Source organism: Triticum aestivum, chromosome 4D (assembly GCF_018294505.1).
Source record: "Triticum aestivum cultivar Chinese Spring chromosome 4D, IWGSC CS RefSeq v2.1, whole genome shotgun sequence".
Taxonomy (NCBI): domain Eukaryota; kingdom Viridiplantae; phylum Streptophyta; class Magnoliopsida; order Poales; family Poaceae; genus Triticum; species Triticum aestivum.
This window is the reverse complement of record NC_057805.1, coordinates 455,941,802-455,965,555: the sequence shown is the minus strand read 5'-3', so window position 1 is coordinate 455,965,555 and position 23,754 is coordinate 455,941,802. Positions and strand designations below refer to the sequence as shown.

Genomic DNA, 23,754 nt, shown 5'->3' with positions numbered 1-23,754 from the left:
CATCTGTGGAGAGAGGTCAGGTCAATCCGATCCGACGCAGGTGGGTCGAAAGTGATGCTGCGGACGGGAGGAAAAGAACAGGTGTCGATCACTCATCATAGCGGTCTGAATGAAAATGTTTTGTTTTCTTTATTGGAAGATTATTAAATGAAAGTGGGAGCGCAGATAAATCCAAGGCTTACGAGATAAGACCGGAGGAAACCGGCTAGATTTTTTTTGCTCCTCCGAAAGCAAAAGGTTTCGGCGGTTTCCGCTGGTTGGTGGCGTGATTAGCGGCTTCTCTCTCTCGTTTGCTTTTTTTTTAGACAAACTTCTCTCGTTTGCTGCGAAGAGACATGCAGCCACGGCCTGATGGGCTTTTCCATCCAATTCCAATTCCTGGGGCCCACGTAGTCTTACCGGACCTGGGCCTCGTGAACGTTGGCTGCTTGCTGTGTTTTCTCACGTGACTTGAGAGGAAAACCTCAAACAAAAAAAACGTGACTTGAGAGGATTGGATGAGGCGCGCCGCGTGCGGTGGCCGACGGCGAGAAGGCGCAAGCAAGCAAGCAGCGACACGCCCTCGCACTCGCGGCGGCGGATTCGTGGACAGCATCGCCAGACAGGGGCTCGCGGCGAGGCGGCCGGCGGTCTGCGGCATCCGTCGCCCGGCGCTCCGCGTCCTCCGCGGTGCGGCGCTGCAGCAGGACGGGAGCTCTGACGCAGCGACCAACATAGTGAGTTCGGTGTGAATCATTGGCTCCAGCTAGGCATATCTCTGTCTGATGGTTATTCCTCGTCTGTCTGATGCGTATTCGGAAAAACTCTCGAGTCTAGAATCGTGACCATATGAAACCCCGAACTCTGAGTTCAATGCATAGTCCAGTCAGTGTGCCTCGATTTTGTTCTGTTCATTGGTCAAATGCCATGTTTTGCACTGGCTTGTTTTTCTACTACTCCTTCGAGAGGCACTAGCTAACTCTGTCGGTGCTCATCAGAGGAAAATTCACAGGGTGTGAATCTTGTGGCCACCGGCTAGCGGGACGGAGCCGTGGCACCTTGCGCGCGACCTGTTCGACAAATTGCCCTGGCCGAGCTGGTCTCCTCGTGCTGTGGCAATGGCGTTGCTAGGCGCCACCCTCGGCCGGCCACCATTGTCGTGTCCCTCCACCCCCAGCTCGCTGCCATTCAGGCCTAACTGCTTCCAGTTCCCTCGTCCGTGCCACACAGGTGAGCCACACCGGCGGAATGCCTCCCGGCTTCTCTCCGTGCCTTTATCCACTGGCTCAGGCCTAGCTGCCAGTGTCATGTGCTGCTTCCTCTCTGTCTTTCTGCGCGCAGGCGTGGTGGCACACCGGCGCAGAGCGTACCCAAGGATCGAGGCCACGGCGAGGCACGGCGCGCGGAAGGAGAACGCCAAGGTCAGAAACCGCCGGCTGCAGAAAAAGGTACGCTTTTGTTTTGGTCACGTTTGGGTTTCAACCACCAGCAACAACAATTTGATGCTGCTATCGTTAGCTGCTAACAAGTGTGTTCTCTACCTGTCCCTGACTTCTTTGCTCGCCTGCTACAGTACAATGGCACGGCGACCAAGCCCAGGCTGTCAGTCTTCTGCTCCAACAGGCAGCTCTACGCCATGCTCGTCGACGACCACGGCAAGAAGATCCTCTTCTACGCCAGCACCCTGCAGGAAGACATCTGCGGCGACCCTCCATGCAGCACCGTGGTAATCCAGACCATCCTCCTTCGTCGTCGGTCCAACTCGCATTGCATTTGCATCTGAAACAAAAACTGCACGGTGCATCACCTGAATCTGAGCTGTTTGTTGTCGGCGAGCAGGAGGCCTCTCGGAGGGTCGGGGAGGAGCTGGTCAAGGCGTGCAAGGAGCTGGACATCTCCGAGGTCTCGTGCTACGACCGCAACGGCTTCGCTCGAGGGGAGAAGATGATGGCGTTCGAGGATCCGGTCGCGCAGCACGGGTTCCTGCCCAGATAGCAAAATTATGAGATCCTTGGGAGGCTTGCACCAGCTGCTCAACGTAGCAGGCTATTTGGTGAAGAGTAGGAGTGTAGCCTGCAGGAAGTTCTTTGCTCTGTGAATTGCTTGATGTATGATTCAGAGCATATAGCTCGGACTACTTGGTATTTCACAGCATGTTATTAAGCTAGACAATCATCACCGAGAATCATAAAATGCTTCTCCACTGTCATTTCAAATAAACAACTCTCCAAACAAAAAATCGAGAACACACAAAGGCTTTGCAAGCTATATCAGCATACCATTTTATTATTAGAGGGGGGACAGCCAATTCAACATTCATCACTGGGACTCCTTATATTACAGAGACTCAATTTCCCAGTGACCTACATTCTTCAGATTAGTTCATCTGGTGGACCAGATAGCAGTTAAGATAGCATACTTTGCTGAAGCTGTTTCTTCTGTCCCCATCTTGTAAATTAGCCATACACTCCTGATGCATGGAGTCAATTGCAAGAAACCACCACATTTGCGGCTAGGTTTGCAGGAAACCACCAACTCGCTAATCCGTTGCAAAAAACACCGGAAAATCTGTTAACTCGTTGCAAAAAGCACTGATCGGATGATTTGGCCCATTTAATCACTTTTTGACAGGTAGGGCCAATTTGTAAGGAGCTGAGTTGGCAAAATAATTACATACACACCCCTGGATCCAAAAATAGAAAGCAATCAAGCCCTCCTGCTCTCGATCCCCTTCTCTGGATCCGATTGGGAGGAGGCTACAACCGACCGCGCCGCCCCCGCCGGCTCCTGTCGCCGCGGCCGGAAGCCCACCGCCAGCCACGCCTTTTCTCCTCCTCCACGCCATGCGTCGTCCACGATGCCGGCCAGGACCTCCGGCAGAGCTTGCGCCCCTGACCTCCGGTGAGGTGCCGTCCCTCTGCCAGCGAGCTTTTACCGCAGCAGTTCCTCCTCATGCGCGATGAACCGGACGCCCTGAGCCGCCGTGCCCTTCTCCTACCCTACGATTGCGTGCGCCGCCAGGATCCGAGTGGCCTCGACTGCCCCGGCCTCTGCGGCCAGTCCATGGCGCGGACGTCGTCGCTCCTGGGCAAGGACGAGAAGCAGCACGCCCCGTGAGCTTGTCGTTGACCTGCAGCGAGGGGCGCCATGGGAGGCTGCAGGCCGGGTCACCGGCGCAGGCGACCATGGTGGTTGGCAAACCGGGCTGTGGTTGTGTAGGATGGCGGCCGTCTTGAGGCAAGTGGCGGAGGTGGTCGTCCGATGGGGCTGCAAGGGAGGCAGGGGCGGAGGCGCTGCAGGTCGGGCGGGAGGCGACGAACTGCGGCGAGCAGCAACAAGAAGGGGATGAAGAGAGGGTGCGCGGCATGGAGGAGCTCCCTGGTAGTTGTCCATAGGGGGGTGTTGATTGCTTTTTGTTTTGGATTCCAGGGGTGTTTGTGTCAACTGTTTGCCAAGTCAGCTTCTTACTATCCTGTCCTACTTGTCAGAAAGTGATCAAATGGGCTAAATCACCCGATCAGTGCTTTTTGCAACGACTTAACAAATTTTCCGGTGTTTTTTGCGACGGATTAACGAGTTGGTGGTTTCCTACAAACCTAGCCGCAAATGTGGTGGTTTCTTGCAATTGACTCTGATGCATGACCCACTCTTGTAAATTAGCCATACTTTCCCAGTGCAACTTAGTCACCGGCCAATTCTTTGCACCAATTTATTCAGTTCAACATGCTGGATCCTGAACAAGCGCACCTGTCATGAATGACACTATTAAGTGTCAACATATCACATATGCAATGTATTAAGCAGCGAACGATGAATAAGCTTACAGTCAAGGCTCTTGCAACTCAGAAAAATAGTGATGTTCATCGTCAGGTTTGTCCCAGTTGTGCCACCTAGCAGGCTGTATGCGGTGACCAGTCTTCCTCCAAAAACAACCCTCAATAAGGTACCACTGTTAATTTTCTGAACCTCAATATGAAAAATGTACATCACTGGAAGTCTAGTGCGGGAGATTCAGGTAACCATATTATACAGGAGGGCGGGCCCACGTCAATTCAAGGGTATTCAGTTGAATACCCATTATTTATGGCAAAAGAAAACTAGGTATATGTAGTATATATACTGTGTATGTATAAGGGAAAAACGAAACTGGTACATCAAAACGTGCTAGTTAAGCAATTCAGCCCATAAACGGAGGCTAGCCACCGCCACGACTTGGCCCATCGGCCCACATCGCTGCAGGCTGTACGCACGGCACTCACACATCCATCATCGCGCAAAAAAATAGGTCCATCGATCAGACTCCGCAGGACTCGCCAGGTCTGTTGCCATCGCCTGATCTGTTGCATGCGAGCCCCTAGCCCTTTCTCTGTTCCATGCGAGCCGCCAGGTCTGTTGCCATCGCCTGATCTGTTGCATGCGAGCCCCTAGCCCTTTCTCTGTTCCATGCGAGCCGCCAGGTCTGTTGCCATCGCCTGATCGGCGATCGCGCGTGCGCACGGCGGCGCAACGAATCCATCCCTCGCTCCCTTTGGTCCTCAACTTCTGATCCCTGCAGCCCACAGCGGGCAGCAGGCATCGATCCAATTTCAAAGCCACAACCCACAGATTCATCTATCCAAGGTATGACTACTAATTAGATCGATGCATTGATCCTTCAACTTGTGAATTTGGGATCTCTCCTCTCTCATGCCGATCCTTAATCGAACTGAATCCATCCATCACTGCTGGCACGGACACAGTTTTCTTCTCGTGCTATCCAGTGTCCAGCAGGGAGCATGCTGCAGTACAGACGTACTACTACAAGTTTAAGCAAGTTGGTCTGACCACTTGTCTTTCTATTTATTTAAATCTAAACAAATTAGAGACTTGTTTGCAGTCAATTCCGAATTGTTCAGGCAAGATAATTTGCAAGGGAATACTTGAATGATTGCTTGGTCACATTCGTTTAAAGGGAATTCTTCTTGCAAGTTACGGACGAGGACATCATCACTCATTTTCAAAGCATCAAGGATCGCAAAGTTATCTTGTAATTTGTAAGCTTTCTGATCATTTGCTATTTTTCTACACTATATATCTTAGATTTTGCTACACATTGTTGAACAATTATTACTTCCATATGTTGTACAATTCCAAGTTACCACGGGTTTTTTAATGAATATAATATATTATGTGATATCTTTTATTTATTTACAACTAGTACATTATGCTACTATAATCGGTTCGCGCCAAAAGGAAGCCTGTAGGCTTCCAAAAAAAGGTTCTTAAAGTTTGAATACGGTCTCTAATTCCTAAACATCCATCAAACATGCAAAATGTTAAGCACCCAAAGTGAAAAGAAATTCCCTTCCCAGGACATGATGAGCTTTTATAACAAAGATGCGAACAGGGAATCGCCAATCATACGTAGCGAATGGGTAAACTTAGGCTGTGTTCGGCAATCGCACGCTCCTTCATCAGGGAGCGGAGCGCGCGGAGCTACCTATTGGCCGCTCCCCAAATTTCTACTGAATGCCACTCCGCTCCGCGAAGGAGTTATGGAGCGGAGGGATTCCGAACGCAGCCTTAATCAACATGGAATCTGTGAGGGATCCCCAGAACTTGTTAAAATGAAGATCGCAAGACATTTTTGTGGACTTTAACTGTCAACTCATGGGATTCTAAAAAACAGTCAATTTATGGTTCAACAACCACCAAATTAATTCCAAGAAAACCTATCACTTGCTAATAGCTCAACGGAAAATGATTGTAGTGTGCCACACTGCTTTTCTAAAAAAAAGTTATACATTATTGCTAAGTTTATGCTAACAATCCCTCCAAAACCAGCAAGGCAAGAGTTCAAATTTAAAGACTTCTGGAACTTTAAGTACTTACTTGAAGTTTGTTAAAGTAACTATGGCTGGAGCCCACAAGGTATAATCACTTGAAGTTGGTAATTTCATCAACTTCTGGGTTCTGGCAGCCACATTTATTAGTGAGCCGCACAAGGTGAGATGATACCAGTCTTGGAAATACGCACTTGTTTCTCGCCCATGCCAGAGGCAATCATATAATGACTGTGTGCACCTGGTAGTCAAGACTTAAGATGCTGAAGGGGTTGGTTTTAAAATTCAGGCCTACCGCAAATGCCACTTTTTTGTGTGTAAGCATCAAGTATGGACTCGTACATAAATACACAATAATGTAAGTGACAGCTAAACTGGGCTATGCTTAACATGCATACATACTGAAACTGGCTTTGGTGTGGCCATTGTCTATGTACCATCACCTGACTCGACTCAACTAGTCTATCAGCACAGGTATTTTGATTACCTGAACCTTAGTTGCCGACAGCCTTACACCATTGATATCAATCATCACACCTTGGAAATAAGACTAAGACAAATGTGACTAATCCATATGCTTATCTGGTGTGAAGAGAAGATAGATTGGTATGTACCATCTGGCTGGCATGGCATGCTTGTGAATTGTGATCTGAAGGATAGCCAATGACGGTAAGTAAACTACAGCTGAGGCAGAAAGGCAGTGGTCCGGCCTGTAGTCTTCTGGACCCCCTTCTCATTCATGGCACGTCTAATCTCCGTGGCCTCTGCTATCCGACCAGCAGATGTGTACATATCACTGAGCAAAATGTAGTACCCACCTTCCTCTGGGTTTAGGTTCCTTAACTCCTGCACAGCCCGCTCTGCCATGTCAATATCCCCATGAGTCCGACAAGCACCAAGTAGCACGCCCCAGATCACAGCATTGCTTGGAATTGGCATTTGCTCAATCATTTGGTATGCCTCCTCGAGTTTCCCTGCCCGACCAAGCATGTCCACCAGACACCCATAGTGTTCGACTGTGAATTCCACTTTGCCAAAGTCGCCTCGCTGCATCGCATTGAACATGGCTCGCCCCTCCTCAACACAGCCCTTGTGCGTGTACGCCATGAGCACTGCAAGAAGCGTCACCCCATCTGGCCTCACAGTGTTCCCTTCTGCCAGCAACTGATAGAACACAGCAATCGTGTTGTCCAGATCGCCATGTGATGCATATGCCGAGATCAGCGTGTTCCAAGATGCCAAGCTCCTCACCGTCATCCCATCAAACAAAGCTCGAGCTTCAGGGAGGGAACCACACTTAGCATACATGTCCATGAGTGCGTTGTGAAGTGACACCATCCATCCAAAACCAAGGGAATCAATGTGCCTCCGCACGCGCTCCCCAGTTGCAAGATCCCCGAGCGTGGTGCACGCAGACACGATACTCACCATGGTCACCTCGTCTGGCTGCATCGGCATGGCATCAAACAATGCCAGGGCCTCCTGTGGCCGGCAAGCCTTGGCATATGCTGAAATCACCGCAGTCCAAGAAACGACATCCCGGTGAGGCATCTTGTCGAACACAACACGGGCGGCATCCAAATCACTGGCTTTGAGATGCGCAGTGAGTAGCCCTGAGAACGAAACCACGTCCCGAACCGGAATTTCCTCAAACACCCTGCACGCGTCGTCGACGGCCGCCCGGCACGCGTAGGCGTGAAGCAGCGCATTGTGCACGTGCGTGTGCGCGCCGAGGCAGCCGTGCCTGATCGCCTGGGCGTGGAGGTCGGAAGGTAATCGCCGGCCCGAGGGGCAGCGAGCGCAGGACTTGAGGACGAAGGTGAAGGTGAAGGCGTCGGGCGCGGCGCCCGCGCGGCGCATCGCGGCGAAGAGCCCGATGGCGTCGCTGGGCGAGGAGGAGGCGGCGAGGCCGCGCATGAGGGTGTTGTAGAAGAAGGCGGGGTGGGAGGAGGCCGAGGTGATGAAGGGGAGGTGGGTGGAGAGCATCGCGGCTGCTTGGCGGAGGTCGCCGGCGGGGGAGACGGCGGCGAACCGGAGCAGCTTGGCGAGCGCCGCGACGGCGTCCGCGGTGGGGAGGAGGTGGCGGCGGCGCAGGAGAGCGCCGTGGAGGAGGCGGAGGTCGCGCTTCGTGGAGCACCGGGCGGAGAGCGCCACTAGGTCCCCCGGCGAGGTGGACGTTGGTGGCATCGCGGCGGCCGGCGGGCCTCGTCTCATCGTCTGGCTGCGCGTCAGACGTCCGTCCGCCGGGAGCCTGCGTGGGTGTGTTAAACTGTTCTGTTCGCTCCATGTAGAAGAGCATGGGTGTACTACAGCTGAAATTCCCCCACTCTCTGTAGCAAAGTTGAGTTAAGAGTGAAGTGTACTGTGCTAAAAAAAGAAAAGAAAAGAGTGAAGGGTACTGTACTTGTTGTTTTTCTTTCCAAAAAGAACACTCATGTCTGTTAACCAAACATAGCAGTACAAACACCCTTAATAAATACTCCCCCCTTCCCAAATACTCCCTCCGTTCCCAAATATTTATCTTTCTAGAGATTTCAACAAGTGATTACATACGAAACAAAATAAGTGAATCTACACTCTAAAATATGTCTACATACATCCGTATGTTATGTCCATTTAAAATGTCTAGAAAGACAAATATTTGGGAACGGAGGGAGTATAGGTCTTTCTAAAGATTCCAACAAATGACTAGTTAAGGAGCAAATTGAGTGAATCTACACTCCAAAATATGTCTACATACAACCGTATCTTGTAATCCATTTAAAATGTCTAAAAAACCTTATAATTAGGAACGGAGGGAGTAAAATTACTACTCCCTTTATTCACTTTTTTAAGACGTTGTAGATATTTCAGACAACGCTCAAAACAATTCAATGTCAGCTATTTGAAACGTTTTATAAAAAAAGAACGGAGGGAGTAGTACATCAAACTTCCTTGGGACCGACCTTCTTCATTCTCTCGAACGTGTAACATCGGAGACATTGTCATTGTTGAGCTTGAGCAAACTGAATTTTGGAATGATTGCTGGTGTGGAGATCTGCCCCTTATAACAATCTTCCCTGAGCTCTACGCAATATGGAACGAAACAGAGAAAACTGTTAGTCAAATGGCTGATGCTGGATATGCTCTGACCTTTAGAAGATGGCTAAACAATGGGCATACGAGGCAGTTGAATGATTTGAGAAGTTTTTCTGAAAAAGGGTTTTCCCTCGCTTTATATACAAAACAACCAACCGAACTATACATGGATAGATGCTGGGCGGAAGCAGCACAGTCACGCCCAAAAGAAATGACAGAAAAAGAACAAAGAAACAAATGCCGACAACGGCGGATCAACAAAAACGAAGAAGCCTCGCGACCACTGCGCCCACCAGAATCTTCCACTAGGCTTCAAGACTCCGGAGCGCCGGCACCTATCAACACCTTCAAGAAGGATCGCGACGATGGCGACGCTGCTGCCAAGGGTTTCCCCCGGTACACGACGAGGCGAAAGGAAGGGTAGCCCCCGACGCCCTCCCGGAAGGTCAGGTGGCGCCCACAGGCGTCACCGCGCCGGTGTCGGACACGCCGACAGGGGTTTCCCCCGATCCCAACCCGCACCTCGGGAGCTCCGGATCCAGCCACCAGACCAACCACTACCCTGCGCCAACGCGGACATAAGGCCCCCACGCCGTCTCACCACGGCACCGCGAAGTGAGGACAGCGCGACGAAGAATCAGAGCCGGGACTAGGGCATCGGCATCGTCGGCACGCGGGAGGGCCCCACCTCCACCGTCCGCGACGGTAGCCGTCCAGACGCAATAGCAGGAGCACACTAGGCCCGTGGGCCCATAGGCCCGGCCGAGCCCTCGTGGGCCCGTAAAGCTCCCGCCTTCGCGCTGCTGCCGGCACGCTGTCGACGCCGACGCCCCACATCTGAGCCGCTCCTCCTCACCGCGCCGCAGACAACGAGGCCACGCCGGGGAGCCGGCCCGCTAGGACCTAGATGGGGCCCGCCGGGCCCAGATCTGGGCCGGGGTCGCGACAACGGCCACCCAGCACCACCACGCCGCCCCGCCGCCAAGGAGCGGCGCCGACACCACGCCTGCCGCCGCCGCAGGGTCGCCGGACCGCAGCCACGCCGAGCTGCACCGCCGCCGCCTCCCTGCCCCGGGAAGGGAGCACGCGCGCGCGGGAAAGGGAAGGCCCGCCGCCGCCGGAACCACCCGGGCCAGCGCCAGCGACCGCCGGCGGCGGCGAGAGGAAAAAGGGGAGGATGGGGCCTGCGGAAGAGGGGCACGAGCTCCGCCCCGGCCACCTCCCGGGGAGGCGGCGCGAGGCGGGTCTGGACGAGGGAGAGGGGAGGGGGGAAGGGGGTGGTGGTGGGGCGCGGGGCCGGCGGCGGCGGGAGGTGGGGAGGGGGAACCCTAGTCGCCTAGTCGCGGGACCACAATCATTTGAGAAGTTTTCTTAGTACAATAAGCTGAGCCAAGATGAGGATGCCCCTAGATGGAAATGGAACAAAACTGCCTTTTTTTAGTGAAAACTATTTATTATCATTTTTATCTTATGCTGGTCCTGACAGGTCTTTTAAACATCCATGAAAAGCTAAAGTACCACTAAAAATTAAGATATGGTTGTGGCTTATTTTGGCACGATGCCATTGCAACAAAAGATCACATGGTAAAAAGGAAGTGGACTCATTTTGCCAGGGAAAATGAATCTATTTTGCATCTGTTCTTTAGGCGTTATACGGCGTAATATGCTTGAAGTACTGCCAGTAAATGTTTGGGGGCAAAATCTAGACCTGGTTGCTTTACACAATATGTTTGGTGGACTCCTAATTTCATTCCTGGAAGTAGGAATCTACCATACATATGTTTAGCTACAATATGTTGGGCAATAGGGAAGCTCAGGAACAGAGCTTGTTTTGAGTTCAAGATGATTAGGTCATTTGCCGAATTTATCTATTATGCTTGCTCCTTTTATGAATTATTGTGCAGGTCCTCGAACTGAAGATGAACGGGGGAACTATGCTTGGGAGCAACTGCTCTTCAACGAGAGGCGCCGGGGCCGCATAATGACGGCAATGGAGAGGTTGGGGTTCATCTTATGCTAACAAATGACGAGGCACCTACAAAATAATGAATCGAAGGCAACGGAGAGGATGCTGAGGTGACAGAAGAAAACTGAAAGCATGTCTGATTGATGGCGATTTTTGAAGGTGAGAAGGCAAAATGGATTATGTGTTTTGTTGTGGCATGCTCGAGTTTATCCGTCTCGGGCTTTGTGGTTGCTGGGGTGGGGTCTTCCCTATGTAATATGTATTGTTTGTTTCTATGGACAAAGATCCCGTGACATGACGTACATGGCCATTGGATAAAAATGCACAGCCAGAACAACCACTGATTTTTGGGTGAAAAGATCAGATTTATTATAAAGATTCACCGGAAGTACAAAACATCTCAAACATAATAAATATTACATTGAAGTCCATGGACCAACGAACGACCATTGCCGCCATCCAGAACGAGCCACTGTCGTCGCTCCCAGACAAGAGCCGGCCTGACCTTGTCGGTGACAGTTGGAAAGTCTTCGTGCACGTGCCCCTAAGGACAAGCGTCCCGGAGCCGCAATTATCGCCGTTGAAATCCTTGAATCGATCTGAAGAATTTGACACCATATATCGCCGTTGCATACACACGGCGAGAAACCCTATAACCTTGCCGCCTCGAGGAGCTGGCAGGAATCTACGTCCGGAGCTCCGTTTAACCCATCCCAGCGAACGAATTTGAGGAGTATCGGAGCCCGGAAGACTGACTCGAAGAAGAGGCGCCACCATCTGTCCAAACGCTACCCCTGCGAGAACTAAAATCCTACCTATCTACTAGCCGGAGACAAGGCACCAGAAATCCCCTCCCCGCCACCGGCCACCGGAGCGGCAGGCGGAGGGGAGGCGAATCCACGGGCTCGCCGGTGAAGATCGAGGGGAGGAAGGCTTTCTCTAGTCACTTTGTTTGAGGGGAAAGAAAAGCAATCTAGTCTATTGGCACGGTTATGCTTATGCATTGTACCATGGGTACTGTTTACTTTCATCCACCCATCTATTCTCAATGGGACGGTCAAAAAGAAGGGGCCTGTCACAATATTTTTACATCGGTGCCCATGGCAAGTTATTATTATTATTATTATTATTATTATTATTATTATTATTTGCGAAAGGTGCCCATGGCAAGTTCCTGTCCGTAAATTATCACTGGGCATGTTGACAACTACTACTTGTACAAGTTAATATTATTTTTATGCTATGGTATGTTTGTAAACATCAGATATATAGTACGGAAAAACTAGGACGTCGATAACAACCGACCGTTCGGTCTGGGAGCACCCCAGACCGAACGTTTCGTTCGGGATGGAAGGGGAATCGATCGAACAATTTGTTCGGGAGGAGAACGCCCCAGCCCGAACCCCCCACCCACCGGGCCTTACAGTCCTTTTTCCTGTGAAAAGAAAAACAAAAAATAAAGCCCGTGTATGACTAGTAAAAAGCCCAGTTTTTCTGTGACTAATAAACACTGGTCTTTTGCATGACAAAATTGCCATGGACTTTTGCCATTCTATGAAAGAAATTGCCACGTTCAAGTTTATGTTTTAAAAAATGGTACAAAAAAAGAATAATTCATGGCAACCTGCATCTCTACAGTACAAAAAGATGCCATCACTACGAAGTTTACAGAAAAAGGAAAAAAGTTATGTTCGTACATGTAAAAATTGTTTTGAAAGAACAAACTTATTCCTTGTACTATTAATGAACTAATGAACTAAAAAAATGTTCTGGAACTAATAAGTCATGGCAACTAAAAATTGTTTTTTCCATGTACTATTAATGTACTAATGATATCGTACATGTAATCCCCATGGCAAAACAAATATCAAAGAATCAAAACTTTTTGCCATGGAAAAAACAATTTTGAAAGAACAAACTTGTCGTGTTCTCAAACTAATGGTCATGACAAACATTCTTTGGATGGACATGGCAAAAAGACAAAATGAACCATGGCAAAAATGCATTTAGTTGCCATGAAAAAAATACATTTATAAACAATACTGATTTTAGTTGCCATGGCAAGTTTGCCATGTTTTTGAACATCTTAGGTTGCCATGTTTTTGAACATCATTAGTTTGTCATGTTTCTGGATATTTTAAAATGCCATGGCAAATTTGCCATATTTTTTAACATCTACAAAGTTTGCCATATTTTTAAACATCTATAACTTTGCCATGGCAAGTTTGCATGTTTTTGAACATGTTAATTAAAGAAGTTTGCCATGGCATAAAATGGAGTAAAATTTGCCATGGCAAAAAAGGTTTAAATTAAAAAATGTCATGGTTACACAACTATATTTAAGATGCTACATAGTAAAATTTGCCATAATATTTAAATTAAAATTGCCATGGCAACTTAAAATAACATTTGCAATGGCAACTTAAACTAAAATTTACCATGTGAAATAAAAGTATTCTTGCCATGGCGAAAGTGAAGTAAAAATTTGCCATGACAAAAAATGGACTAATTTTACCATGGGAAAAATGGAGTAATTTTGCCATGGAATAAATTAAAAAATGTCATGGCTATACAAGTAAACTACCGTGCTATGTAAATTTGCCGTCATATTTAAAACAAAATTACCATGCTCTTTAAAATAAATTTGCCATGGCAACATAAAGTAAAATTTGCCGTGTGAATAAAAGTATTTTTGCCATGGCAACTTAAAGTAAAATTTGCCATGGCAACATAAACTAAAATTTGCCGTGTGAATAAAAGTATTTTTGCCATGGCAAAAATGGAGTAAAATTTGCCAAACAAGGGCATGACAGAGGCTGTGGATGTTCTTAACATTCAGAAAAATAAATTAAAAAATAAAATCTGTAACCAATGCCACCGCTTGAATTAATTTGTAAAATACATAGACTGTAAAATGTTGTGAAATCATTGACATGATTCTTAGAGACAAAAAAACTGTATGCCAATAATTTCAGGCATTCATGCATGGGTGGTTGGTAATTGTAGGCATTCACGTACAGGATGGTTCGGAAGCATTTAGAGGGAAGCATTTCACCTTCAAAACCTATTTCCTGACGCTGCACGGTCCCGATCCAGAGGAGCAGCGCCTCACGCACCCGAGCCTCGTGCAGCTCGTCTCCCTTGAGCTCGCACCCGAGTTTCGTGCAGCCTTCCGCGCGCGGCCCTCCGAGCTCGCTGCCTGCCATCGACTGGACCTAGCCAAGCACCGCGCCCGCCGCCCCCTGTGATGTATACCTACTTTCGAGCAATTCATAGTGAAAACCATAATCTGAGAAAATTCATAGTAAAAGTGAATATCAATTTCCCATGGCCGGAAAAAATTCATAGCAAAAAAATGAGGCAAATTTGCCATGGCAACTATTTACTAAAACAAAAGATGGTAGCTAAAAATTGTTGATGCCAAAAAATTGATGACAATTTGCTATGTTGCGACACAAGTACAAAATGCAGCAGCAACCAAACTAGTCAATCAAAAAATACAAAAATCAAACATACTTTTAAACCATGGTGACAGATTCACGTTTACACAAAAGTTACCATGGCAATAAAGATGAATTTGCCATCATTTATGGACATCGTTTATGAACACGGACAGAGATAAAATTGTCGTGATGGTGTGCAACTATTACAAAGATTTCTAAAAAATTGCCGTGATGATGTGTGAACTCGGTACTCATAGCAACTTAGTCCAATCACCAAAGCAAAACACTGCATATGATCTAGAGGGAAAACAGAAGCAATCACAAAATACGGAGATAGCATGCATACCACAGGAGCAGCCGCAACTTCTGTTCGCTCGACTGTGTGGGAATCAGAAGACGAAGCCGCCAACCTCTCAAGATCATGTCCGAGCAGCAGCTCCTCCTCTAGCACGCCGCCTACGCGAGCACTATCAGCTCCTCCGGTGGAGGGCACTGGCCCATTGACTGCAGTCAACTGTCGATGCATGAAACCACGACAGACCCGGCGCGTCATGCTTGTGCGAGGCAAAAACGGTGGAGATGGAGCTCCGGGACGGAATCCGCGATGTAGCCGGCCGTCGCGAGCAGCGCCGCGCGCACCTGCAACCCCGCCATGGCTGTCGCTTGTTAGATCGCCGCCGGAACCGAAGGAGACTCCTCTCGCACGGCGACCAAGGGGATCGCCGCCGGAGCCGAAGGGGGCTCCTCTCGCAACGGCAACGATGGGGATCACCGCCGGCGCCGCAGATGCAGTGCATGAGCTCCTCCTCTCCTCGCATAGCGACGAAGGGGAACGCCGCCGGCCATTACGCGCAACCGCGGTGACCCCTCCAAGGCTACCGCCTGTCGGACCCAGCTCGGCTGCCTCCACCGCTGGCATCAGGGCCAGCATCGCCGGAGAACCGCCTGGGATGGAGAGAGGAATGATTCGGACGCGGGTTGTGTGTGGGGAAGGAAGAGGATAAGGGAGGGGATAGCGACGGGAGTGAGAAGAAGGTGAGTGGTGCGTGTGGGTCGTTTGCGACGATTTCTGTTTTCCCCGAACGATGTTGCTCGCTGACATGGCTCGGGTCCACTGCTTTAAGATCTGTAATCAAATCCAGCGGTGGAAAGGACATTCGGACCCAAATTCTAAAATACTGTGCGTTCGGGAGTTATTGATTCCGAAAAACTTTGAAAATCACAAAGTCTAGAAAAACCTAGCCTACAAGAGCTCCCCGAGTCTTGGAACTGCCCGTCTCATGTACTTACTCCACCAGTGCAGTGCAGTGTGCTAAGCGTAGCCCACCTGGTGATCACACACTTAGCCAAGGATAATCCGTGTGAAGCCAAGCCGCCGGTCCTCCTCCTACCAGCCAGCTAGCAACAACACATGCCACAAAAGCCAAACGCGTAGCCGCAGGCCGCAGCAACACACACAGACACAAACACACACACTCTCTCTGTGTGTGTGCCCCAGTCTCCCCGCAGCTAGGCCAACAAGATCTTAGCTCCCAACGGGCCCTCCCCGTCCCCGAGATCCCCCGGAGCCGCCGCCGCCGCCGCCGCGACCTCAAAAAAATGCCGGCGCCGATCGGGGGCCGGCGCCGGCTGTGAGGCTGCGATATGGCGCGGTCCAGGCCTAGGTTCTGGCTCGTGGCGGGCTGCGTCGCCCTGCTGCTCTGGGCCTCCGTCGCGCAGCTCGTCGCCGTCGGCCGCCTCCTCGCCCTCTTCGGCCTCGCCGGCGGCGCGCCCGGCCCCTCGCCGCCGCCTTGCTCGCCCCCGCCCCCGCCCCCGCCCCCAAGTGCGTGCCTTTCCGTCTTATTTTTGTTGTTACTACTGGCTAGTAAATTTTATCGATTAGTGTCTACGAGGAAATAAGTGATAAAGTTATTCATCAACTTTGAAATGATACATGTAAGAGCGAGTGCATTTTGGTGATCACCCTTTCCCAAATTCGTACCAATTTTCCTGCCAAAGAATACCAATTTGTGAAATTAGAGGGGCCGCTGCTGAAAGCTTAGCTGCCTTTAGTGAGAAACAAAATGGTTCGCTCTGGAAGGCATGAATTTTTTTGTCAAGATGTTACTATTTCAGTCAATCACCACCAACAGTAATTGCGACTTTTTCTCCAGGAATCTACAAAAGCAATGGTTATCTGAAGATATCCTGCAATGGGGGTCTTAATCAGATGCGTTCAGAGGTACGTTGTCTTTTCTTACTTCGGCACTTCAATCCTAGCTTTCCCATTCTAACACTTCCTGTTGTTTTGTATCTCTGTTATACAAGATATGCGACATGGTGGCAGTGGCACGTTTGCTAAACCTCACGATGGTTGTTCCAGAACTTGACAAGAGATCATTCTGGGCTGATCAGAGGTGCATTCCATTTTCTTGAAGAGGTGCTCTATGTGTTAACCAGGTTGATATCTTAAGCGACTAGTGTTCTGTATGCTTTTCAGCAATTTTGGCGACATATTTGATGTGAGGCATTTCATTACCTCATTAAGAGATGAAGTGCGCATTGTCAAACGGCTGCCAAAGAGGTTTAGTCCAACAGATTCGAGCACTACACTTGACATGTCACCTGTGAGTTGGTCAGATGAGAAATATTACTTGCACCAGGTTTGTCAACTTATCTGGGATCCACTCTTGCTTTCACGGTACATGCATTACTATGTGCTCTTCATAGTCTCTCACTTGTGCAGATCTCACCACTCTTCAGCAAATATAAAGTCATCCACTTTAACAAGACAGATGCTCGGTTAGCAAATAATGGCATCAGTACTGAGCTTCAACTTGTTAGATGCCGTGTTAATTTTCATGCTCTGAAGTTTACCCCTCAAATTGAGGCACTGGGGAATAAATTGGTACAGAAACTTCGAGACAAGGGATCATTTGTGGCATTGCATTTACGATATGAGATGGACATGCTGGCATTTTCTGGTTGCAATCATGGCCTTAATCCTGAAGAAGCTGAGGAACTCAAAAGAATGAGGTACAATTTTCGCTGTACAGACTTTCACCTAACATCAATAAATACAGAGCAGCCTTTTGGATATTGAATCAAGTAATTCCTCACAGAAGAAGGATAATGATTACTTTATTGATTCTTGACTTATGTACAAATACTAGCAATGGTGACATAGATGTTGTATATACTAGTTTGTTCCTGTGGTCCTGCATACGTTCTCAAGTTTTTATTGCTTATGTTTAGAGCCGGATGCAGTGTAACATCAGTCTCAACAAATGGCGCTTTTTCATACATAGTTTCCCATTTCATGATGGATTCATGTCAATGGAATAGAAATTCAATTGCTCATCTGTTTTTATCATAGTCAAATTGTATAAGTGCCATCTTATCTTGGTCTTGCTGTTTTTCTTGAGCTGAAAACTGATGCACAAACTTTGAATCACCAGAATCCTACTTTTTTTCTATCAATCAGATATGCATATCCATGGTGGAGAGATAAAGAAATTGATTCGAAAACCAAGAGATCAGAAGGACTATGCCCACTTACGCCTGAGGAGACGTCACTGGTTTTGAAAGCACTGGGCTTTGAAAAGGATACTCTCATATACATTGCTGCTGGTGAAATTTACGGGGGAGAAAAGAGATTGAAACCATTACGAGCTGCTTTTCCAAAACTTGTAAGTGTGCCCAACACTTTGTCAATTACATTGGCTTGTTCATTTTCGTGGCAATAACTATGGGGTGCAATCCTGACTATTCAATTGCAAGTGAGATTTTGCTCGTTTCTGCCAGCACTGCTTGCAGTTTCTGACCTTTCATGCCATGTGTCCAAAGTATGATACTCCCCCTGTATGGACCAAACCTGCTAATATAAGCAATACCAATTATCTTTCAGGTAAGAAAAGAGATGCTGCTAGATTCAGAACCTCTGCGCCAGTTTCAAAACCACTCTTCTCAGATGGCTGCACTCGATTTCATTGTATCCACTGCTAGTGATGTTTTCCTTCCTACTTTTGATGGTAACATGGCGAAACTTGTTGAAGGCCACAGAAGGTATCTATACAGCAAGATTTCATCTTATAAAAACAATCAAATAGCTTTTCAAGATATAGTGTGTACATATAGCCATCATCTGCAACAAGATTCGTACTAGTTTACTCTTTATAAAAATAAGCAAATAGTATCATCTAGTCATAATTATCTGGTTGAATTTCTATCTTCAGGTTCCTGGGTTTCCGAAAAAGCGTGTTGCCAGACCGTCGGAAACTAGTTGAACTTATAGACCTGTACAACAACAAGACAATTTCCTGGGAGAATTTTACATTTTCTGTCCAAGAAGTTCATAGAGGCCGTGTGGTCCAACCGTCCTGTCGTCGGAAACTCGAAAACAAGCCGAAGGAGGAGGATTACTTCTACGCTAACCCCCACGAGTGCCTGGCCAATTCAAGCCTGTGCAGTGGAAGCAAGGATACAGTCACTGTAAGGTGAGCACATTTGCAGCCTCGCCTGTGCAAGTTACTGTTTGTGATGATCCGCGGACTGAAGCCGGCAAGCAGGCAGAGTCCCCGATGATCGTTTAACCGATGTTGGCAGTGTTCTGTTGTATAGCCCAGGTTTTTCTTCTTCTTTCTATTCTGCAATCCATTCATTTATTTTGAAGCTTGCCAAAATAGGGAGGAGGCTTTGTGTAAATTTTTGTTCGTCGTTTGCGCTATTGTTCACTGTTGATTAAATTCATGATTATATCGGAAGGGATATGCAATTGCCACGGTGAACAACCGAGAGACATTTTGGTTTCATTAAGTGTTGTTATTTTTCCTAAACTCCTCATTTCCATCCATTATCCATGTGAAGCTTTCTCTACCTATCCCAGCCAAAAAAATATACTGTATATAGAAAATAAATGAAACTAAGCCACACTAAGCTACAAGATCAGCGGCTGGATTTCAGGCGGCCGGCGCCACCGCGCCGGCTCCCGAGCCTTGTCCTCCTCTCGTCGGAGAGCTGCCTGGCGAAGCCGGCGAGCGCGTCGGCGTTGTTCCCGGCCCCCTTTACCTCCTCGTACCTCCCGGTCTCGACGTTCACCCTGGACACCCTCTGCGCCAGCATCCGCTCGCCGATCCTGAGGAGCTCCGCCATGTTCTCGGGCGTGGCGGCGTCCACCGTGGCCGCCGGGCCGTGGAGCGAGTTGTCCTGGATGCGGAGGTAGTTGGCGTCGCTGTGCAGCGACTGGAAGAGCACGGCGGCGTGGATGTCGACGAGGTCGGAGCTGGCGGCCATGAAGATGTCGATGATGGGCGCCATGCCCTTGTTGCGCAGCCAGCTGATGATGCCCCACTGGGAGCACTGCTTCGCCGTGTACAGCCCCTGGTCGGACGTCGAGCCGGTCCCGACGGACAGCACCAGGAACTTGCCGCAGTCCGACGGCTCCACCGGGTACAGCTCCTCCCTGTCCTTGCCCATCATCTTCTTGGTGATCTGCGTCATCGCCACCATCGTCTGCATTTCTCACGGCTCAGTTCATCAGTGTGCTCGGGTCGGGCAAGCGTGTCTGAACATCTGACCGACGGACAGAGGCTTGATTCGTTACCGGATTGTTGGCGGCGACGCCGCCGTCGATGAGGTTGTACTCGCGCTCCTTGCCGTTGCCGTCGTGGGTGTGGAAGTGGTGCGCGGGGAGGTAGGTCGGAGCGGCGGAGGTGCCGATGCACACGTCGGCGAGTCGCGCGTTCTTCAGGGGCATGCTCTTGGCCTGCACGCACGCACGCGTGATCCATCACATTTTTAGCCCCATGTCTGTCTGATCCATGATCCAAGGATGGATCTATCTGATCATCACATTAGTTCTCTTATACATATAAAATTGGCATACGTCGTATGTGGAGAAGATGATGGGCTGGAGAAGCTTGACGTCGAAGGTGGGGATGACCACGTCGGTGAGCGCGTCGGACAGCCTCGTCTCGCCGAGCATGCTCCTGATCTTCCCGTGCAGGTACTTGCCGTTGTACCTCGGCCGCCTCAGCGACGCGGTCACCGCGGCCAGCGCGCACCTCCTGGCACAACTCAATGCAATACATACATCAATCACCAGTTCAGCTCGCACGATCCATGTCCATGAGATGAGATCGTTCGCGCTCTCACCTTTGCGGGAAGATGTAGGGGCCATTGTCGAGGTAGAAGCGGTTGACGTCCCTGGCGGCGAAGAGCGGGCAGCCGTCCTTGCCGGGCGCGGTGATCATGGCGGTGATGAGGCCGCCGGTGCTGGTGCCGGCGATGCAGTCGAAGTAGTCGGCCAGGCGCGCGCCCGGCCCGTCCAGCTCCTGCAGCTTGGCCTCGAGGAAGGCGAGGATGGTGCCCGGGATGATGCCGCGGATGCCGCCCCCGTCGATGGTCAGCACCGTCACCCGCTGCCCCGGCGCCACCGGCTGGCCCACCACGCTGCCCGCCATCGCCCTCGTGCTGCACGACTCGCAGGGTCGCCGGCCCCAGTAGCTTGCCATCGATTGAACCCGGCGGCCACGCGTCCGATCGATCAGCCGCCGACGCAAACCAACGTACGACACCTCGGCCGAAAATCAAGAGGAAGACGACGAGATCGGTCGCCGCACGAGAGGGTAGGCAGATCGATGGCGGTAATTGGTGGGTTTGCTAGCGGCGAGCGAGTGGCTGCTATGGCTTGTGCCGTAGCGCGCGCTGGTCTATTTTTGGAGTGAGAGAGGGCACAGTAAACAGTTGCGGGTGTGGTTAACTGAAGACATGCAGACATGCAGTGGAAGAAGAAGGAAGCGGTCGGTATTGTGTCGTGGCGCAGACAGTGCGAGAGCGCGTTCACTCTGACCAAACTGAAGACGCCCCAAGGCCCAAGCTGAGTTCTTCCTTTTTGCGGGGGGAAGAGAGATTTCATTACTCAAGGAGGCTTCTCAGCCTTACACAAGTTCACAATAGAATCCGGACCCGAAAACAGCCAGACCGCTGTCCGAGATGTGCCGCGGCCGTACGCGGTGAGCTCGTGACTAACTTTATTCTGCAAACGACTAATATGAGTAAAAGAAATCTCCCTCGAGTCATCTGCCATCATCCGTCGGATCTCCTCAACAAGTACGCGATGCTGCGACCGGTTCTCCGAGGGTGCTGTAATCATCGACACGGATTCTGCACAGTCTAGTTCCACCATGATCGGCAAATTTGTCCCGTGCAGGGCCAACGCTAGGCCCTCTCTACATACTGCTAGCTCCGCGTGAAGACCATTGTCGCATGCATGCAACTCCCTACACGCTGTATATAGAATTTCACCTCTCTCGTCCCGCAGAAGCATGCCTCCTCCTGCTGCACCAGTAGCCTGTACGTAACCACCATCACAATTGAGCTTCGTCCATCCTCGAGCGTCCAAGGTCTCTCATACCGCTGCACATGTACCTTTTGAGTGGTGCGCTCTCCCTCATGCAGCACCATCTTCCCTTTCTCCATATCAGCTTGAGGGAATTGTTGTATACACAGTAGCGAATTAATGTATCCGAGAAGGAATCTGCGGGATGCTTCTGTTGGCGGTGGCACCTTGTCATGGGTGATCTTGTTGCGGATATACCACACCCGCCACATGATCATAAGAACCACCATGCGCGCCGTCTTCGTCAGAGGGTCCAGGAGTGTGAAGAGCCACTTCGGTCCGTTGTTGCAGATGGACTCCACCTTTGGTATTTGCCAATCTTGCACCATGGCGTGCCACCGTTCCTTGGCGAGTGGGCACCTGCACAGCGCGTGGAAGCCGTCCTCTCGTTCCACACCACACAGGGGACAAACATCAGTAAGTTCGAGGTGGAGGGAAAATGTGTTTGCCCATGTGGCGAGGGAGTTTGAAACAATTCTCCATGCGAACACACGTATCTTAGGAAGAGCATGGCACCCCCATATGATCTTCCAGATGGCGTGACGACCATCCGATGCCCTGCTCGTGGCGGTTGCCAATGGACGCTCGCGCTCGTCCATGGCTAAGCGATAGGCGGAGCGAACAGTGAAGATACCGTTCCTCTCCGGCGCCCATGCGATGATGTCGTCGGTGACACGCGGCGATGTGCAGATGCGTGTGATGGTATCGATGTCAGCGGGAAGAAAGTGGCGTCGAAGCAGGTCCATGCGCCACGCGTCGGACTCGTCCAGGAGCTCCGCCACTCTCCAGAGGCGGCATGTTCCTTGCTGAGTGATGGGTTGGTGCGATGGCTCACTAGGGAGCCAGCGATCCCGCCAAATACGAATACTCTGACCATCTTCGGCACGCCACACGATGCCCTTCTTCAAGAGCTCAAGACCATACTGGATGGCCTGCCATGCCCAAGCTGAGTTCACTGCAAACTGTTCTATGCATCGCTCATGACGAAGCATAAGTAAAGGCCCGGCTCGAGATCTTGCCCGGGCTGTTTTTCTCTTCTCGTTCGCTAGCTAGCTCGCCGTAGAGTTTTGTTTTTTTTCTTGTTTCTGTCTATTGGTTGGACTGGTCCGGTTTTCATCGGATTTAATCTTTCTTTTCTTTTATGTGTTTTTCTATGCTGTTCTTATCAGTTTTTTTCTTTCTTTATGTGTTTCTTTACAATTTCCATGGTTTTCTTTTGGTTTCCATTGATTTTCTTTTATTTTCTTTTTGTATGTTTCTTTACCATTTTCGTCATTTTTTCTTTTTCTGTGTTTCTCTTTGCAGTTTTCAATGTTGTTTTATTCTTTCATTTTCTATGCGTTTTATCTAATGTTTTCATGCCCCTCAACTTTTAAAATGTTTTCATCGATTTTCTTCAGTTTTTGTTAGTTTTTTTATTTCTTTTTTGTATGGTTTCCTTTCCCCTTTTTCTTTTTTCCTTATTTAATACATGTCTATTTTTTCAATACAAATTATACATTTTTCATATATATCTACTTTTTTACATATTGAACATTTTTTAAGTATATGTTTGGTTGTGTGCTTTTATTCATGTACACTGTACTTATATATATATATATATATATATATATATATATATATATATATATATATATTTATACACACACACATATGAAACATCTTTCTGTACACGTTGAACAGTTTTCAAACATGATTAACATGTTGTAAAATATATGTTTTGACGTATACACTGTACATTTTTTGTATACATAAAGTACATTATATGCTTTTCATGACTATTTTTCATGCATATTGTACATTTTTTGTAAACATCTGAAACATTGTTTTTATACACAGTTAGCTTTAAAATACATAATCAACTTTTTTCAACTATATGTTTTGTTGTGTACTTTTTCATACACATTATACATTTTTTGTATACAGCAAGGATACATTTTTTACATTCAGCTGGTTTTACATTTAAATCGGAAACGCTCCTTCGCGAGCGAGCGTCGCGAGACCTCTTTTCCTCACGCTATCGAAAGACGAGGACAGATGGGTAAAGTGAGTTACCTCCCAATTTGTAATATTTAATACGAATCATGT

The 23,754-nt window shown here is 49.1% G+C and overlaps 5 protein-coding genes and 1 long non-coding RNA gene across 6 annotated transcripts; 3 read left to right on the top strand and 3 right to left on the bottom strand.

Annotated features, from left to right (window-relative positions):
• The first annotated feature begins 437 nt into the window (after positions 1–437).
• LOC123100298 (50S ribosomal protein L18) lies at positions 438–2,195 on the top strand. Its single transcript, XM_044522241.1, has 5 exons — positions 438–716; positions 978–1,209; positions 1,321–1,427; positions 1,553–1,705; positions 1,819–2,195. Exons 2-5 carry the CDS (start codon positions 1,098–1,100, stop codon positions 1,972–1,974), a joined length of 528 nt encoding a protein of 175 aa, XP_044378176.1. The 5' UTR covers positions 438–716; positions 978–1,097; the 3' UTR covers positions 1,975–2,195.
• A 2,266-nt stretch (positions 2,196–4,461) lies between these two features.
• LOC123098576 (uncharacterized) lies at positions 4,462–11,117 on the top strand. Its single transcript, XR_006447852.1, has 3 exons — positions 4,462–4,599; positions 4,856–5,012; positions 10,784–11,117. It is a non-coding gene; the product is annotated as an uncharacterized lncRNA (long non-coding RNA).
• LOC123098575 (pentatricopeptide repeat-containing protein At5g56310) lies at positions 6,061–8,326 on the bottom strand. The gene has a single exon (XM_044520610.1). It carries the CDS (start codon positions 8,013–8,015, stop codon positions 6,480–6,482), a length of 1,536 nt encoding a protein of 511 aa, XP_044376545.1. The 5' UTR covers positions 8,016–8,326; the 3' UTR covers positions 6,061–6,479.
• A 2,250-nt stretch (positions 11,118–13,367) lies between the features above and the next one.
• LOC123100297 (uncharacterized) lies at positions 13,368–15,304 on the bottom strand. The gene is made up of 2 exons (XM_044522240.1): positions 14,635–15,304; positions 13,368–14,100 (listed from the first exon to the last, which is right to left on the bottom strand). Exons 1-2 carry the CDS (start codon positions 15,217–15,219, stop codon positions 13,954–13,956), a joined length of 732 nt encoding a protein of 243 aa, XP_044378175.1. The 5' UTR covers positions 15,220–15,304; the 3' UTR covers positions 13,368–13,953.
• Positions 15,305–15,734: 430 nt separating this feature from the next.
• LOC123098572 (rhamnogalacturonan I rhamnosyltransferase 1) lies at positions 15,735–19,078 on the top strand. Its single transcript, XM_044520608.1, has 8 exons — positions 15,735–16,110; positions 16,442–16,509; positions 16,596–16,684; positions 16,768–16,930; positions 17,014–17,303; positions 17,752–17,956; positions 18,175–18,332; positions 18,503–19,078. Exons 1-8 carry the CDS (start codon positions 15,933–15,935, stop codon positions 18,765–18,767), a joined length of 1,416 nt encoding a protein of 471 aa, XP_044376543.1. The 5' UTR covers positions 15,735–15,932; the 3' UTR covers positions 18,768–19,078.
• Positions 19,079–19,198: 120 nt separating this feature from the next.
• On the bottom strand, positions 19,199–20,978 carry LOC123098574 (patatin-like protein 1). Its single transcript, XM_044520609.1, has 4 exons — positions 20,421–20,978; positions 20,152–20,332; positions 19,870–20,031; positions 19,199–19,778 (listed from the first exon to the last, which is right to left on the bottom strand). The coding sequence occupies exons 1-4, from the start codon at positions 20,777–20,779 to the stop codon at positions 19,212–19,214; spliced, it is 1,269 nt and encodes a 422-aa protein (XP_044376544.1). The 5' UTR covers positions 20,780–20,978; the 3' UTR covers positions 19,199–19,211.
• Positions 20,979–23,754: the final 2,776 nt, after the last annotated feature.